Here is an 18658-nt window from a genome sequence, read left to right on the forward strand (position 1 = left end):
CAGAATCCCTCTTATCAAAGCAAAACTTCTACCAATGATGCGATGGGTGTTTTTATTTACATATACCAACACACAAAAGATGAAATAGCTTTCCATCCTGCTTGCCTATTGCTTCCTGTTGTATGTCTCAAGGTCTCCTCAGGAGTTAATGTTCAAACCTCAAGAGGAATCCTGGGAGGAAAGCAGGCCCACTGCAGAAGCTGCTGTACATTCCTCCCGATACAGGAAGGGCACTCGAGGTTGCGCCTCCACAGTGGGGCTGGTTGAGGTGAGAACTGGAATACTGTGAGGGTTTCACCATGGAATCTAGGAATGCAGTTGTTTAAGTTGAGCCTCAGAGGTATTAAACTGTTTAGGTCTGGAGGCAGAAATCCTCAGGATCATTTACAGAAAGTTTCTTCTTCTACCAATAGATGACCCAGAGGCAAAGTCTTATCTGAGATTTTTAGTTTTAAAAGCCTTCTCTTTCCACTTTGGGCTGATGGCCATCAATAGCTTTCTTTTTCTGAATTCCTTAAAAAAAAAAAAGTGCACGTCTTTGTTGTTGCATCATATTCTGAATAGTGCCATTTCTTCTATTATTGTTCTCAACTATTACTTAACCTTAAGATAGACTTTCAACTTCTCATTTATTTATAAATTCTCTTAACTAGACTATGAACCAAGGGTCCTTAACTTGACCTCTTCCTCCACAGAACTTTCTCAAGTGCCTCAACTCTCACTAACCATCCCTTTTGTTGTTTGCAATATAAATTTGACCTTAACTTGCAATGCCCTGCCTATGGAGGTAACTGTATACTATTTTATGTGTGTCCTCTTCCCAAATGGAAACCCCGCTCAAAAAAAAAAAAAAAAAAAAAAAACCCTTCAGGATGAAGGCTATGTATTTTGCTTCTTTGTAAAAGTCTTAACAAACCTGATGTCCAATAGACATCTGTAAAATTTTTATCAGATTATCCATGCTAAAAATTGGACACAACTGACTTCTTGAGTCCTGAGGGGAAGTTTTCATACTCTTGCTGCCAAGATTATATAAAGCCTATAGCCTGCCAGGTATATGTAGGGGATGGAAATGATTTTCTTTAAGCCAGAAAATTAGCCTTGGCTCAGCTCTCATGAGTGCTTTAAAATCAACCTTCAATACCACAAGAACAGGAGGGTTCCCACCTCATTAGTGCCCTTGGTATTCCCTAATATCCATTCATCCATAAGTTTTCCCCACAAAACAGACACCAAACTTCCAGAGCCCCTAAAACAAACAAAACTTTCTTCCCCTTCCTTGTACAATAGTTAATTCATTAAAAGCCATAACCAGGGCTTAGAACCTTTCAAAAAAAGAAAAATCAGCAACCCAAACCGTTTCAACTTAACTGAATCGAAGGAGAGCTGATTACATGCCCGTCCCGCTGGGGAGCAGCCCCTCTCTCAGAGTTTGCCTGTTAACAGAAACAGGAAAGACTGGTAGATGGCCTGAGTTTTCTTCACTGGGTTGGCTTGGCCTCAGAGCTCTGACTACAGTCATTCCAGTTGATCCTTTAACAGGACTATAAGGTACCAAAACAGTCACTGGAGTAGTCAGAGACTAGTATGATTTACGTTTACATTTCCCAAGTTTTTTAAAGACTTACTTGCACAAAGCTGGATTATGGCATTTTACCTCAGCTGTCCCATAGGTATTATGAAGAAGAAACACTGTTCTAAGATTTTTAATTAGTTGCTTTAGTTTTTGGTTTTTTTTTAATGACTCAGATTGCTATATCCTCTTTTAAGTCTCACTCTATTACTCTTGCTTCATACTGAATTCTTCAATTGAAGACTATCACTTAATCCTTACAGCAGAAACCCAGAAACCGGAGTTGCTTTCCACTTCTTTAATTCTCCATAAGGCATCAATATTATACTATCATACATGAATCTGTATGTGTATATATATATGTGTGTGTGTGTGTGTATATATTTGCTTTTTTTTAAAAGTAGAAATGTACTTCTCATTCATCTTTGTTTGATACAAAGTAGGTGCCCAAGTAGGTAGTAATAGTTAGAAATTAAATAAAAGGCCACAAAAACTTCCCAAGGAAGATCATTAAAGAGAAAAATCCTTTTTTCCTCTTATTACAGCTGGCCTTTGACACATGCCAGGTAAGAAAAAAAGGAATACTGCAAGGTGATGGGAAGATTGGACCTTTCCCATTTTTTGGGTTGTAGCTGAACTTCTATTGGCGGCTCTAGTAAAATACATAACTCTTCGTTTGTTCTAGGCAAGTCCTTCTTTCGGGTTTCCTTCAAACACTGCCTTTACTCTCCCATGAGAATATGAGGATTCAGAGATTTCGAATAGCAAGATTCTGGTTGAGTAGCAGTCTCTTGAAATCATGAGCTGGCTATGTAGAGGGACAGTTATGGAAGACTGGCAGGAGAGGGTGAGAGAAAAAGAGAAATGTATCTTCTTCTTTGGGAGCACAGGAAGAAAGCAAGTTTTTCAAAGTCGTTGCCGGTATCTCATGAAGGCCCAGGCTGCTACCACGGTGAGGGCACACACTGGCACCAGCACCATAGTTATGGGAATACCACTTGGCTCCCCTTCACCTTGAGGTCCTATGGGCCCATTCTGCACCTGTAACTGGAAGGGAAAGAAAAATGTTAACTCTACTGACAATGTGTGTTTACCACAACCGCAGTGTCCAAGCTGACACATTACCTGGGGCAGCAGTCTCTGTATCACTCAAAGCTGTAAGCCCTAAGCACTACCGAACAGAAGGCGTCCTCTGTCTATCCTGAGTTGATACACCAATGTCACTGATTCTTTGGAAACAAAGTAAGTCTGATGGAAAGGCATTTAACCTTGCTGTGCTACGACCTAAAGGGACCCAAGGGTAAGTCAGACAACCTCTCTCTATTTCTGCACCGTCTCCACCAAACTATATGCATACCATACCAGGAAAATGAAGATATGAAATGAAGCCTACTGATCCTATGGGAAGCCTGGAAATTATTGGGCAAGGGCAGGGGTGTCCATCTTTCTAGAAATGTTTACCGAGAAAGATTATCAGTAGTCAGCGTGTAGTAACAGCAGATCTGGGCAATGGGACAGGTGCAATGGCATTATTTAGAAATACTTTTCAATTCCTGAAAGGTACCTACTCCTTCTGAAGATGGGGTCCTGTCCTTCATCCCCCATTCGGTAATACTAGTCAAAGATAAAGGTGAGACTTATACGGAATGAAGGTAAAAGATTCAAAGGTAAATAAGTTAAAAAATTTCAGATCCTAACGGTTATAATTTTCCATTGCCGAAACATTCCCTTTTGAGGCTTGTAATCTTTCTTCATTTCAGTCAATTTTGTAAAAGGTAGCCTTTCTTAACATCAACTTTTAAAAAAAAACAAAATCAAAGTACAGTTCATTTACAATGCTGTGTTAGTTTCAGCAAAGCAATTCAATATATACATAAATGTATCTTTTTCAGATTCTTTTCCATCATAGGTTACTACAAGATACTGAATAAGCTCCCTGTGTTATACAGAAGGTTCTTATTATTTATTTTATATGAACATATATATATAACAGTGTATATATGTTAATCTGAAACTCCTAATTTTTCTCTTCCCCTGCCTCCAAAAGGGATCTTTTGCTAACCCTAAATTTTTTTCTGTTTCTGAGTCTATTTCTGTTTCATAAATAAGTTCATTTGCATTTTTTAGACTTCACATATAAGTGATATGATACAGTATTTGTTTTTCTGATTTATTTCACTTAATACAATAATCTCTAGGTCTATTCATGTTGCTGCAAATGGCAATATTTTATTCTTTATGGCTGGGTAATATTCCATTACCACATACAAACACACCCCATATCTTCTAGTCATCTGTTACTGGACACTTAGGTTGCTTCTATGTCTTGGCTATTGTAAACAGCATGAATGTTGGGGGCATGTATCTTTTTGAATTAAATTAACATTAATTGGTAATAGATAACTTAGTAACTGTGAAGCCATCTTGTTTTAGTTAGATTTAATCTTATTAGTCCATGAAACTCTGACCCCTCAATCTGAAAGACAAGACTGAAAAAACTACCTTTTCTATCTTATACCCCACTATAACTTTCATTCATTTCCTGATGAGATGTCCTGAGAGAACATGCTCAACAGAAAGATATGGCTTTTATAGGTCAATTCCTTGACCAGAACAATCTGTTTTGTTTGGAGTTATTTATGGATGCTTCCTTAAAAAATGAACTCACATGCCTTCAAAATTAACTCTAATCATATTACAGTGTATGCCTATATTTGCTTGCCTTTATCTGCTGCATATCAATACTTTCTCCCATGCTTTAGAAACAAAGAAGGGCCAAGGCAGAAGCAGCTGAATGCTAATATGTCTCCTATTGACCTGGTTTTCTAATCCATCACACCCAGATTCTGCTTGCCACCCTGACTGTTTTCTCAGGTATCTTTCATGCCTTGTGCCCTTTCCACTTCTTTCACTATCTCCTGTTGAATTCTTCCTGAAGCCTCACTCAGGAGTTGGGTGAGGCAAACACAGCATCAATTTAAGAAGGAGCAACTTTAAAGACACAATGAACTTGTGTTGTTAAGTGCATTCCAAAGTCCTTCATGCTACAGGAGGATTATGTCCACTCAGGCTTTTCTTCTTATCATCCAAACGATAAAACACTAGGAACTAAAGAGAGGATATAGGGATAGGTAGCTGTCTTGATCAAATTCTGAATCTCATTTCTTTTCTCCTGTAGCTCCCCTTTGAGCACTAGGCCTTTAGTCAAGAGGATCCCCAAGTTGAAGAGCATTGAATAAGAGCACTGATAAGAAAAGCATTCATGATGATGATAGGGAAAAGCACATAGTGGATAACAAAAAACCCACCACCTCTGAAACTTAAGAGTTTCATAAATAAAAATGTTCAAGGGAAGACATATGTTTCCTCCCCTACTAAGAAATAAAACTGGCCTGGTTATATTTTTCCCGATTTATTTTAATTTAGTTGTCAAGCTTTATCTTTAGGGTACATTACCTTGAAGCTACCAGGTTGCAAATGTACTGTTATGAATTTCCTTTAATGATTAGAAGAAGTCTCAGAAGACCCTTGCCTATGACAGATAATCTCTTCAAAAGAACGAGAGAGAAAGGAAAAAAGCCAAACACATTACTAAAGATTACACCACATGATTAATTCACAACAACATCAGAAAAACCTGGTGGCAGCAAATGACGCCTACCCTGTGTTGTACTCTCAGGGACACAGCATAGCCTGCGTTACGGAAGAGGTCTACCGCATCCTGGTGCAGCAGGTTCTTTAGGTCTTGGCCGTTGACCTGTCAAAAGCATCAAGGAAAAGTAGTGAGAGATACAGAATGGGAACTCTCGTAAGTCAAAAGATTTACTTACATGTGACCACAGATTTAAAAACAGAGACAATTCCAAGGGCTAGGAGAAGGGGTAAAGTTACTTGGAACTCAGAGTAACTTTTTCATCTTCACAGCTACTGGTCTTCCAGGTTACCACTCTATATCCTTTATATTTTTAATCCCTGGCATGGCCAGGCCAGCTTCAACTCTAGAAATGTAACTCTAGGAAGCTCTCCCATCAAATTTAGTTTGATGTGGTACAAATCGACTAGCCTTTTCTATTGTTCTTGTTCTATTCTGAACAATTTCCACTGATTCCATGGATACTTCTATTCTCCTCAAAGTTACAAAAAACCATGTTTCTGTGATGATACAAACTTCTAAAAATGTTTTGGTGAAGCTGAGTCCTACCACCTAAAGGTTAGAGATGTGAAGTACTCTGCTATCAACACTTCTGTGTCAGGAGTGACACTGGCCACAAGCGGTATTTAGTCTATGCTATACTCAATGATACAGAGTAGCCCACATTATGCAAAACCTCCATAGCTTTTATACATGGCAATGGCAGCAAGAACATCTAATATATTTGGTAGGTTCTGTTCTACATGCTTTCATACATTATCTCATTGAGTAATCACAATCCTATGAGGTTGATATTATTTTATCTTGTTTTCAGGGATGAAAAAAAAAAAAAACTGAAGCTTAGCAAGGTTAGGTAATTTACCCAAAGTCATAATAACTGTAGAAGCTAGGGCTAAGGAGTTTTATATCCTGGAAGGAAAATTAAAGTGCTCTTGCCTCTTACTGCTCCTTTTGCACTATTACTCCTCCACCCTGACTCACCAACTATTCTTTCATCTGCCGAAGCTCAAGTCATTTACTTATTCAACCTTCTCATTTTCCTTGTCACAATTTCCCTTCTCCAAGAGGTTCATAATTATCCCTGCAGTCTTTTCCCTGTCAATATTCTTACTGAATAACTCCATCAACACTCTGGTCTTACTAACTGTCTACCTTTCCAAACTGAAGGATTCCAGCTCTATTCCATTCTAGTCATCAACTGGCATAAGCGTTCCATTTCAACATTAGGCATGCTTCAGCTCCAATATCTCAAACTTTAAAAAAAGAAAATTCTACTTTCTCTGTACTTCCTATACCTCTGAAAATCTCTTCATCCTCATCAATGCCTTTTACACTTCTAGGAGTTCCTACTATTCCAAAAAAGCACCTGGAAAACTACTGGAATCTGTTATCACCATGATCTTCTACCATCTTTCCAGTCCTGGGCAACACACTGCATTTCTTTTTCATGTCATCAGGGAGTTTAACATTCCAAGAGAAAAGACACACAGTCACATTTTCCCACCAGAGACCCATGTGAGCTGGCTTCCGCTGTATCTTTACAACCCTTCTCATCTGGTGAACTCCCTAATACATATGCAGTGGGGAGCTGTTCCCAAGACCTTTCCTACCATCAAACTCCAACTCCACCTCTTTTCTCAGCAGATTCCCGTCTTAACTTTTTTGAGAATACTGAGAACTTAAAACAAACATTCTCTCCATTTTCTTTCTTTTCCCCTTAAAGTTTCTTAATATCCTCTTAGTGCTGCTTTCTCCTTCTTTTTTCTCTTAAAGAAATTATTTATTTATTTTTGGCTGTGCTGGGTCTTCATTGCTGCATGGGCTACTCTCTAGTTGCAGTGTGAGGGCTTCTCATTGCAGTGGCTTCTTTTATTGTGGAGCACAGGCTCTAGGGTGTGAGGGCTTCAGAGGTTGTGGTGCATGAGCGTCCCCAGTGGCTCAGCAGTAAAGAATCCGCCTGCAGTACAGGGGACGCACAAGATGCAGATTCAATCCCTGGGTCGGGAAGATCCCCCAGAGGAGGAAATGGCAACCCACTCCAGTATCTTAGCCTGAAGAATCCCATGTACAGAAGAGGCTGGCTGGCTACAATGCCTGGGGTTGCAGAGAGTCAGACACAACGGAAGCCCCTGAGCAGCAGGAGCATGGGCTCAGTAGCTTTGGCTCCTGGGCTCCAGAGCACAGAGTCAATGGTTGTGACGCATGGGCTTAGTTGTTCCAACACATGTGGGATCTTCCTGGACCGGGGATCGAACCTGTGTCTCCTGCACTGGCAGGTGGATTAAATACCACTGAGACACAAAGGAGGCCCTGTTTTGGGTTTGTCTTTGCAAGTCTTTCTTCTTGCATTCCTCTCTTGTTCTCTCCTCCTGTGGTTCGATGACCGTTGGATTGCTTTTTCTTTTTTTCTCTTGTGTATGAGAGTGTATGTGAGAGGGAGTATGTGTATGTGTGCATATATCTATTGTAGCTTTAGGGTTTGCTGTTCCCATGAAGTTTTGATACAGCAGTCTATATATGTAAAAGGTTGTTTTAAGTTTCTGGTATCTTCCCTGCTTCAAGAAGTTCCTTTTAGCATTTGTTGCTGGGACGGCAAGTGTAATCTTGGTCCTCACGTGAGCTTCCTTTTACCAAGAGGGAAGAAAGACATTGGGTGACATCAGGCAAAAGAAGAGCACAGGCCAGTGATTTCTTTCAACCCTCCTAGTTTTCTAAAGGTATTCTAAGAGATCAGTTACTCTAATTGCCTTTAAAAAAAAAAAAAAGTCTTTTAGAAATGCAAAGGACATTTCTTTTTTAAAGAACCATTTCTCATCCTTTGCCCAAGTATGTGGGAGGTAAAACAGCTCCATAAAACTAATGATTCTTTCTCTGTTGAAAAGTATACATCTCTCTACTCTAAAGCTGAATTTGCTTTCTAATATTTACCTCCACTAAGTGTTTTTACAGATTCCAGTTCACAGACTAACTTCCAAGTGCTATAGATTTTAATCCTAAATATATGTAGAATCCACTCTATCACAATCCTATTAGGTTGGTGCAAAAGTAACTGTGGTTCTACACTGTTGAAACATGCCATTTGATATTGGGATACATTCTTAAACAAATGTGGTTATGCTCTACATTATTTAAAGTGCATTTCTTGCTTTATGTTCTTTTAAAAATGACCTGTTACTGTTTATTTTATATTTTAGACTATAGAAATGATTGATGTTAGACAAACAACAAATTCAAACAATTTTTTTATTTGAGTTCAAAATGGGTCATAAAGCAGTGGATACAACTTGTAACATCAGCAACATATTTGGCCCAGGAACTGTTGATGAACACACAGTGCAGTGGTGGTTCAAGAAGTTTTGCAAAAGAGACGAGAATCTTGAAGATGAGAGTGCAGTGGCTGGCCACTGGCAGTTGACAACAACCAACTAAAAGCAATCACAGAAGCTGATCCTCTTACAACTACACAAGAAGTTGTCCTGGAACTCAACGTCGACCACTCAAGGTCATTCAGCATTTGAAGCATATTGGAAAGGTGAAAAAGCTTGATAAGTGGGAGCCCCCTGAGCTGACCAAAAAACAAAAAAATTGTCATTTTTGAAGTGTTGTCTTCTCTTATTGTACGCAACAAAACAAACCATTTCTTGGACTGTGACATGTGACTGAGCCAGTTTTATATGACAACTGGCTCAGTGGTTGAACTGAGAAGAAGCTTCAAAGTACTTCCCAAAGCCAAACTTGCACACAAAAAAGGTCATGGTCACTGTTTGGTGGTCTGTGGCTGGACTGATCCTGGTGAAACCATTACATCTGAGAAGTATGTTCAGCAAATTGATGAGATGCACCGAAAACTGCAATGCCTGCCGCTGGCATCGGTCAACAGAATAGGCCCAATTCTTCTCCATGACAATGTCCACCTGCTCATCGCATAACCAATGCTTTAAAAGTTGAACAAATTGGACTATGAAGTTTTGCCTCATGGGCCATATTCATCTAACCTCTCGATAACCGACTGACTACCCTTCAAGTGTCTCAACAATTTTTTGCAGGCAAAACGCTTCCACAACCAGCAGAGGCAGAAGATGCTTTCTAAGAGTTCATTGACTCCCAAAGTACAGATCTTTACCCTACAGGAATAAAAAAAACTTATTTCTCATTGGCAAAAATGTGTTGATTCTAATAGCTCCTATTTTGATTAATAAAGGTGTGTTTGATCCTAGTTATAATGATTTAAAATTCATGGTTTGAAACTGCAGTTACTTTTGTACCAACCTAATAATATAAACCAAAGGTTCTCAAAGTATGGTCTCAGGACCAGCAGCATTAACTTGGGAATTTGTTAAAAGTGCAATTTATTAGGACCCATTCTAGTAATCTGGTGATTCTGAAGTTTGAATTAGCTTTAACCTAAATTGCTTGAAGCTTTCTTTACACCCAGTCTACTTACCCTACTTAATCCATAGTCTATGCATCCACAGACTCCATCAATGATTTTTCATTTACTGGAGTAGTGATTTTTCAAAGACAGGTCTGTTGACCCGTTACAAAAGATAGTGAAGTCAATCCAGTGGGTCAAGATTAGAATTTTAAATAAGAGAAATAATTTTAAATAAGTGAAATTAGAAAACACAACATATCAAAATGCATCACATACAGAAGAGATAGGTATTATTTTGTTTAATTTTGCTTATGTGCATGTGCGTGCATTTCCCATTATAGGTTATAATTTGAAATGTTTGAAAAACACTTGCCTATAGCTGTGCTTCTCAAAATTTATCCACAGGCTGTTTCCTGAGACTTCTGCATTTGTAATAAACTCCCAGGTGATGGGTAGATGGTCCTTGGACCCCTCACTTTTACTACCAAGAGCTACTCAATTGAGAAATCATAGAATACTGCTAAACTTATTACTTCAGTTTCCTTAACTCATGGTATTGTAAGTTGTATTAAACTTGAGATATGATAGATTTGCAACATGCTAAAAAATTTTGTTAACCGAATGATCAGTGTTAAGATTGTGGTATTCTAGTTAACCAGTGGGGAGTCATACGATTTTTTTGCTTTAACTATGGCTGTTATCAGTTTTTAAAAATGAGTTTCCCACTTCCTGCCTTAGAAAAGGAGTAAACTGAGTTAAAATAAGCCTTCTTGGATGATTAATAATTTTGGACAGCATTAAGATAATCTAACATTTAGGATAATGTAAGAGTTACTGGAGTGCTAACTATAGGATAATATAAATGCAGATGTGTAAGATACAGAGAAAGAATGGGTTCAATTTAGTAAGCACTGACCTCAGATTATACTCTGGATAATTTAATTCTTCTCCCAAATCTTGAAATGAATTACAATTTAGGGGGAGGGATCCTCTTTTTTCATTAAAGGAAAAAAAAAGATTATCTAGTTCCAATTAATCAAGTCAAATCAAAAAGGTCAGTTATAATTCATTCCTAATATTCTGCATTTGCAGTAAGTTCCTAGGTGACCGAGCTTCATTCACAGAGCAACTAGCTTACTAGATGCTTACTCTGTGCCAGCTACAGGTGTACATGGTGCTAACGGAGATGAGAAAACAAGGACTTTTCCTTAGAGGTATTCCAGTGTTCTTGCCTGGAGAATCTCACGGATGGGGTAGCACAGAGTCAGACACAACTGAAGTGACTCTGTCTAAAGGATTCTGCATATTTCAATGTCTCTGTAACTGACTGGATGAGAGTTTCTAGTTCCCAACTGATCTCCTGAGTGAAAAGGGACAGTGTTAGTTGCTCAGTCATGTCTGACTCTTCGTGCCCACGTGGCAGCAGCCTGCCAGGCTCCTCTGTCTATGGACTTTCCAGGCAAGAATACTGGAGTGGGTAGCCATTCCCTTCTCCAGGGAATTTTCCTGACTCAGCGATCAAAACTCTTCTCCTGCATTGCAGGCAGATTCTTTACCATCTGAGTCATCAGGGAAGCTTTAAACTAATAGTCAATAATTACTCACATGAAATCTACGTCATTTAATGATACTTCTATTAGTTACCAAAAATGAATATGTACTAAAGAAAGGACATACTCTTAGTCTGATTACCTAGCACCAGAAACAGTCGGAGCAAATTTTACAACATGGAAAAATAACCATGTGAGGAAAATATGGAAGCCCTTAAAGAACAAATGGGAATACAGGCCAATAAATAATTTAGCATAGTTTTATAGAGGCTCCAAAGTTAATCATAAAGGAGCACTTAAGTACATCAAAGAGATAAAGCAAGCTCAAGAACAGGTGGAACCATTTAATGGTTAACGCCTAACAAGTACACTTAAGGATACAGAGGGAACAGGATGGTGAGGCAATATTTCTTAAGAAACGGGATCTAGAATTTAAATTTTGCAGCACACTCTTAGAAGGGGAACTGGAGACAAAGAATGTAGCCCTTGACAGAACAGAGAACATGCTGGCCTTTTCTTCTTGTATAAGCTCCGTCTTTTCTTCAGTCTTCTCTATTTCTCTCAGTATCTGTCTTGTGATGAAGGCAAAGAATAAGAGGGGACCTGTGGTGAGGGTGACTGCATTCCCTGGGGTGTGGTGAAGTAGGGAAGAGGTATGCTGCTGTAGTTAGTTGCTGAGTCGTGTCTGACTCTTTTGTGACCCCATGGACTGTAGCCCACCAGGCTCCTCTGTCCGTGGGAATTCCCAGGCAAGAATACTGGAGTGGGTTGACACTGTCTTCTCCAGGGGATCTTCTCGACTCAGGGACTGAACCCGTATCTCCTGCGTTGGCAGGCAGATTCTTTACCACTGAGCCACCAGGGAAGCCCAAACGATAGTGAGATACTATGGGTGCTCAGTTGCTAAGTCATGTCCAGTTCTTTGTGACCCCATGCACTGTAGCCCACCAGCCTCCTTTATCCATGGCATTTTCCAGGTAAGAATATTGTCTTATATTTTTGCCTTTTGTTTGCCTGGCATTTTATCCTCCCTTCTTTTACATACCTCTTCCTTACCTGGCCAGAACATAAACTTCAATCATTCTTTGGAATATGTCTTATATACAGTTGCAATGTTTTATATCTTGCAAGAGATCTTCGTAATAAATTTTTTTGTATTTTGATAGTCAAGTTCTCTGCTATAAATTTTAAAGACAATTGAGATGAGGTTTTTAGACATCTACTTTTCTCTTCACTGACATTTATCTCCTACCATATCTTTTAAAAAAACTTGAGTGGCCTTCCAGTAGCTCCTTTTCTCTCTGAGGTGATGGCTCACACACGAAAGCCTGCTTATCTTGGCTCAGGTCTAACAAATTCTCTCACACTGAGGTGTACGTCTTTTGTTCTATCATTATACCCTTAATGGAAAAGACTAATTTCAGTTTTTACATAAAACCATACATAAACTCTACTACTAATTCACCATCTAACTTTCTCTTTAGGATAAAGAACCCCGGCTCTTCATTTATCTTTTAGGAGGCAATATAGTATATGGGTTAAGAGTAGAGGTTCCAAATTTGCAGACCAAGTCCTCTAACATCTACTAGTTATATGACCTTGGGCAGGTTTTTTGACTTCACCAAGCTTCCTTAGCGGCAAAATATGCATAACAATTATACCCACCTCATAGGGCTGCTATAATATTACATAAGTTTTAAGATCTCAGTATACTGCTTGGCATAGAATGCTCAAAACCTTTTAACTATTCTCATTTTTCAATGATTTATCTTTAACCAAATCCTTTTGAATAATGACTCTCTTCTTCACCCTACTTTTTTCAAGTCCCTCTTCACCATGAAGCCTAGTTCCCAGTATTTTGAAGAGAATGCAGTTATGTGTCAAAATATTAAACTACGTAGTTTCTAACTACATGCTACACTTTAATCTTAACAACCCCATTCTCAAGTTTTCCTTAACACATCGCTCAAGTTGACTTCATGTTTTTGGATTGTCTTTTTCCTGGGAGCAACAGGAAATAACTTGCTTCTAAACTTAGGTAGATTATTACTGTCTTTATCTCACAGATTAATAAACAGGGCCTACGAGACCCAGTAAAGAAGCAAAACAATCAGTGAAAAGGATTAAAATGGGGTATTACCAACCATTATGCTATTATTTATATTCTAGATCAGCCAACCTTTCCGGGTGTTCTTAAATTTCTTAACTTGTTCATTTGTTAAATATATATTAAACACCATGCTAGAATATAAATGGTAAAAAAAAAAGATGTAGTCTGAGCCCTTGAGGAACTTCCAGAAAATAATCAAATCAATGGTCACCATGTAGTCAGTTCCCTCTTAGAGACATTAGCAGGGTGAAGTGGGAGCATGGTGGACAGATATCCAAATCAGACTGCATTCCAAATTTCATCTTAATAATGAGCTTAAAAAGGTCTTTGAGTCTAAAAGGACCATTATCTAAAGGACAATTCCTACCTTCCTCTTTTGTCTCCAATTTTGGAGTAAAAGAAGACACACTTTAGTGTTTAATCAACAAAAGGAAGTAATAAAGTATAATAAAAGAATAACAAAAAAATGTGAGTTTTAAGTCCCTTTCCCACACACCAATCCTGCACATTCTGGATTTAATTTGCCTTCTCCGTTGAGTGAGGTACTATCCTCCATGCTCTATGGCAGGGCTGGAAAAGATGACTGATCAAGGTCCTCTTACCAAACTCTGCAATCTGGATACAGTAAGTCCCCTACATACGAACGTTTAAAGATCCAAGTATGTGTTCGAATGTCCAGTCACGTAAGGACTGATGAAACTGCAGCTTGCCCTCCATCTCCTACAGCTGAGCATCCTTCAGCTCTATCATCTCCCACCTCTTCTCCCTCCTCCAATAACTCTGCTTGCTTGTTCATTCACTGTCAGCCCTTGTATGCCAACTATTGTACTTCTCTACTTTTCAAGGTACTGGACTGTAAGGTTTAAAATGTTTCATTTTCTGTTTTTTAATGCATTATTTGCGTGAAAAGTATTATAAACCTATTACAGTACAGTACTATGTAGCCAATTGTGTTAGCTGGGTACCAAGGCTCACTTTGTTGGACTTACGAACAAATAAGCCTTATGAACTCGCTCTCAGACGAACGCATTCGTCTGTGAGGGAATTACTGTATTTCCAGATCCAAAAAGGCAGGCAGGAATCTTCCCAAGGAAGGGGTTGGGGTTAGGCACTAGTGTCTAAGGAGCCAGGGACAGTGAAGGAGGCGGAAGCCAGTTCTCACCGAGAGGATCTTATCACCCTCCTGGAGCCGCCCATCCAGGGCTGCAGCCCCGTTCTCTTTGATGCGGCTGACGAAGATGCCACTGTCATTGGAGACATACTGCTGATCTGTCCCACCGACGATGTTGAAGCCCAGCCCTAAGAAAATCATGGAGGAGTTGTAAAGGAGATAGGGGTGCAGAAGGAGGAAAGAGGTTAAAGAAGATAAGGAGAAAGAGAAAGGAAAGGCCTTGTGGCAGGGTTAGGGGTTAAGGAGTGGTGGTGGGGAGTAGGCGGGGTAGGAGAGTCCAGCCTGTGATGGAGCTGGTGGCTAGTAATGAGCAAGATCAGTGATTAGTATCACTAACAGAGGTCAAGAGTACCCAGAGTTACTCAATGAGACCAGGCAGGGCTAAAAATACAAACACAGTGATCAACATGGTTAGTTGAATACAAAAAGAAAAAAAATTTTTTGCTTCAAAGTCATTAGCACTGTGATGGCTCAGAGTAAGTGGTTAATAAATATCACCTGTCATTATGAAAGGCTCTGAGAAGTCCTGCAGGAAAGCACCCTGCTCAACTTTAGCTCAGCCTCTCCCCAGCCTAGCTGCCTGCAGAGCCACCGTGGAGCTCGAAAGATGCATCATTGCACAGAATGTATTTGTCCTCATCAGTTTACACTGCTTCCTGAAAGCCAAGACAGCCTCAGCTCCCCGACCCCCACCCCCGAGAGCAGAATCTGGGCAGGAACCCAGGCCTCTTAGATCTGAGCTCTAAGCTCTTTCTTGCCTTTATGATATCTCTCTACCCCCAAAGCACTTCTTCCAACCAATAAACAAAAGAATTAGGAGCCATTCTCCCAGGCTCCCAAGACTAAGTATTTCACATTTGGATTCTTCAGCACTCAGTGGTCAGTTTTGCAGACCACAGGCAATTAAGGCAATTCTAAGATGTGCTGCTCATATTTGATTTAGATTCTGTTGGTAGCATTTGGAGGATCCAAAATACTGACTTTCCTGCTTAGAAGAAGCAATGCTTTTAACTAGTTGGCAAATGAACTGTTCCTTATTGAGAGGGAGATTCTTAAACAAACCTTCCCCTGTACATTTCTCCCAACCTTCAGAAGAGTTTGTGTATGGTGGTGCTTTGGAAGAAATGGCCTTGGGAGTTCATTTATTTTTCTCTATTTTGAATTGAGGTGGTGGCAGATAAAGATAACTGACGCTTCATGGCGGGACTAAACCACCAAATTCTTTCTTCTTTCCTTTTATGCCTCAAGTGCAAACAACTACATCCTTGAGTATAGTGACTGTTAAGTATTATTCACTGTGTGTGTGTGTGTTAAGTTGCTTCAGTCATGTCTGACTCTTCATGACCCCATGGACTGTAGCCCACCAGGCTCCTCTGTCCATGGGATTCTCCAGGCAAGAATACTGGAGTGGCTTGCCATGCCCTCCTCCAGAGGACTGTCCCAAAGCCTGCATCTTATTTACTATAGATAACTAATAACCTATTGATAGCAACTACCCATTTTCTGCTCTTCCTAGCACCTGACAACCACCATCCTATTCTTCACTTCAATGAGTGATTATTTTAAACAGGTATAAAATTTCAGCTTTGCAAGATGGAAGTTCTGGAAATCCGATGTACAACATTGTGCCTACAGATAACAGCCTTATTAAACATTTAAGAAACTGTTGACAGTAGACCTAATTTATGTGTTCTTACCACAATAAAATAAAGCTGAATTTAAAAAAAGAAAAAAAAAAATGACTACCAAGGTACTATTTCCAAGGACCAAACAATAAGATGTGGGAAGGGCTTCATTTACAAAACTATTGTTATATGGTTTCTATCTATGCAATAGAGAAAAGCCACTTTTTATCTATGCAATAAAAAGAAAAGAAAGAAAATAGGGCCTTCTTTACATCCAGTGCTGTAGAATTCAAAGACACAGTGCAAAGAGAGATAGGAAACACATATATCCGGAAACACATAAAACATACAAAAAACATATTTCTGGCAGCACAACTGGAAAAATACAGCCGTAGTCACTAGTCTACTACTGGTTTCAACAGAATACAGATACTTCAAGGGATGAGATGAAAGCCTAAGTGAACCTCATTGTATTAACATATGCACCAGCAAATCAATCTATGATTTAAGGAAACACATGGCCAAAGAAAGCAGCAGGCAAGAAATGTCTAATTGAAATAGCCTACCTCCTATACAGAGTATCTGTAGCTAGAGAATGAAAAGGATACATAATACAAAGAACTTCCACTGGAAGATGATTACTTCAACTTCAAGTCAGTTCAGTTCAGTCGCTCAGTCCTGTCTGACTCTTTGTGACCCCATGAATCTCAGGACGCCAGGCCTCCTTGTCCATCACCAACTCCCAGAGTTTACTCAAACTCATGTCCATCGAGTCGGTGATGCCATCCAGTCATCTCATCTGTCGTCCCCTTCTCCTCCTGCCCCTAATCACTCCTAGCACCAGGGTCTCTTCCAATGAGTCAACTCTTCGCATGAGGTGGCCAAAGTATTGGAGTTTCAGCTTCAACATCAGTCCTTCCAATGAACACCCAGGACTGATTTCCTTTAGGATGGACTGGTTGGATCTTTGAGCATTACTTTACTAGTGTGTGAGATGAGTGCAAGTGTGTGGTAGTTTGAGCATTCTTTGGCATTGCCTTTCTTTGGGATTGGAATGAAAACTGACCTTTTCCAGTCCTGTGGCCACTGCTGAGTTTTCCAAACTTGCTGGCATATTGAGTGCAGCACTTTCACAGCATCATCTTTCAGGATTTGAAATAGCTCAACTGGAATTCCATCACATCCACTAGCTTTGTTCATAGTGATGTTTTCTAAGGACCACCTGACTTCACATTCCAGGATGTCTGGCTCTAGGTGAGTGATCACACCATCGTGATTATCTGGGTCATGAAGATCGTTTTTGTACAGTCCTTCTGTGTATTCTTGCCACCTCTTCTTAATATCTTCTGCTTCTCTTAGCAAGCAGAAGAGCGCCGGCTGCGATGGACCACGCAAAAGCGTGGCCGTGAGGAGCTAGCCCTTGCTCAAGGTCAGGGGTGGTGACTGAGAGCACCAGGAGCGGCCAAGAGGAGCTACCCCACGTTCAAGCAGTGGCGGCTGCGCGGGCGCAGGAGGGCCGAGAGGAGCTACTCCACGTTCAAGGTCAGGAGGGGCGGCCGTGAGAAGATACCCCCCGTCCAAGGTAAGGAGCAGCGGCTGTGCTTTGCTGGAGCAGCCATGAAGAGATACCCCACGTCCAAGGTGAGAGAAACCCAAGTAAGATGGTAGGTGTTGCGAGAGGGCATCAGAGGGCAGACACACTAAAACCATAATCACAGAAAACTAGCCAATCTGATCACAGGACCACAGCCTTGTCTAACTTAGTGAAACTAAGCCATGCCGTGTGGGGCCACCCAAGACGGACTGGTCATGGCGGAGAGGTCTGACAGAATGTGGTCCACTGGAGAAGGAAATGGCAAACCACTTCAGTATTCTTGCCTTGAGAACCTCATGAACAGTATGAAAAGGCAAAATGATAGGATATTGAAAGAGAACTCCCCAGGTCGGTAGGTGTCCAATATGCTACTGGAGATCAGTGGAGAAATAACTCCAGAAAGAATGAAGGGATGGAGCCAAAGCAAAAACAATACCCAGTTGTGTATGGGACTGGTGACAGAAGCAAAGTCCGATGCTGTAAAGAGCAATACTGCATAGGAACCTGGAATGTCAGGTCCATAAATCAAAGCAAATTGGAAGTGGTCAAACAGGACATGGCAAGAGTGAATGTCGACATTCTAGGAATCAGTGAACTAAAATGGACTGGAATGGGTTAATTTAACTCAGATGACCATTATATCTACTACTGTGGGCAGGAATCCCTTAGAAGAAATGGAGTAGCCATCATGGTCAACAAAAGAGTCTGAAATGCAGTACTTGGATGCAATCTCAAAAATGACAGAATGATCTCTGTTCATTTTCAAGGCAAACCATTCAATAACACAGTAATCCAAGCCTATGCCCCAACCAGTAACGCTGAAGAAGCTGAACGGCTCTATGAAGACCTCAAGACCTTATAGAACTAACACCCAATAAAGACGTCCTTTTCATTATAGGGGACTGGAATGCAAAAGTAAGAAGTCAAGAAACACCTGGAGTAACAGGCAAATTTGGCCTTGGAGTACGGAATGAAGCAGGGCAAAGGCTAACAGTTTTGCCAAGAAAA

The 18658-nt window shown here is 40.1% G+C and overlaps 1 protein-coding gene across 1 annotated transcript in view; it reads right to left on the reverse strand.

Moving 5' to 3' along the window:
- Window positions 1-517: 517 nt before the first annotated feature.
- The window catches only part of SYNJ2BP (synaptojanin 2 binding protein), a 42165-nt gene continuing 24024 nt past the window's right edge, over window positions 518-18658 (reverse strand). The window contains exons 2-4 of the mRNA XM_065940106.1: window positions 14423-14559; window positions 5235-5330; window positions 518-2620 (exon numbers count right to left, since the gene is read on the reverse strand). Coding sequence (XP_065796178.1) covers window positions 2480-2620; window positions 5235-5330; window positions 14423-14559 — 374 coding nt within the window. The 3' untranslated portion in view covers window positions 518-2479. The remainder of the gene's footprint in view (window positions 2621-5234; window positions 5331-14422; window positions 14560-18658) is intronic.

Source organism: Muntiacus reevesi, chromosome 7 (assembly GCF_963930625.1).
Source record: "Muntiacus reevesi chromosome 7, mMunRee1.1, whole genome shotgun sequence".
NCBI lineage: Eukaryota > Metazoa > Chordata > Mammalia > Artiodactyla > Cervidae > Muntiacus > Muntiacus reevesi.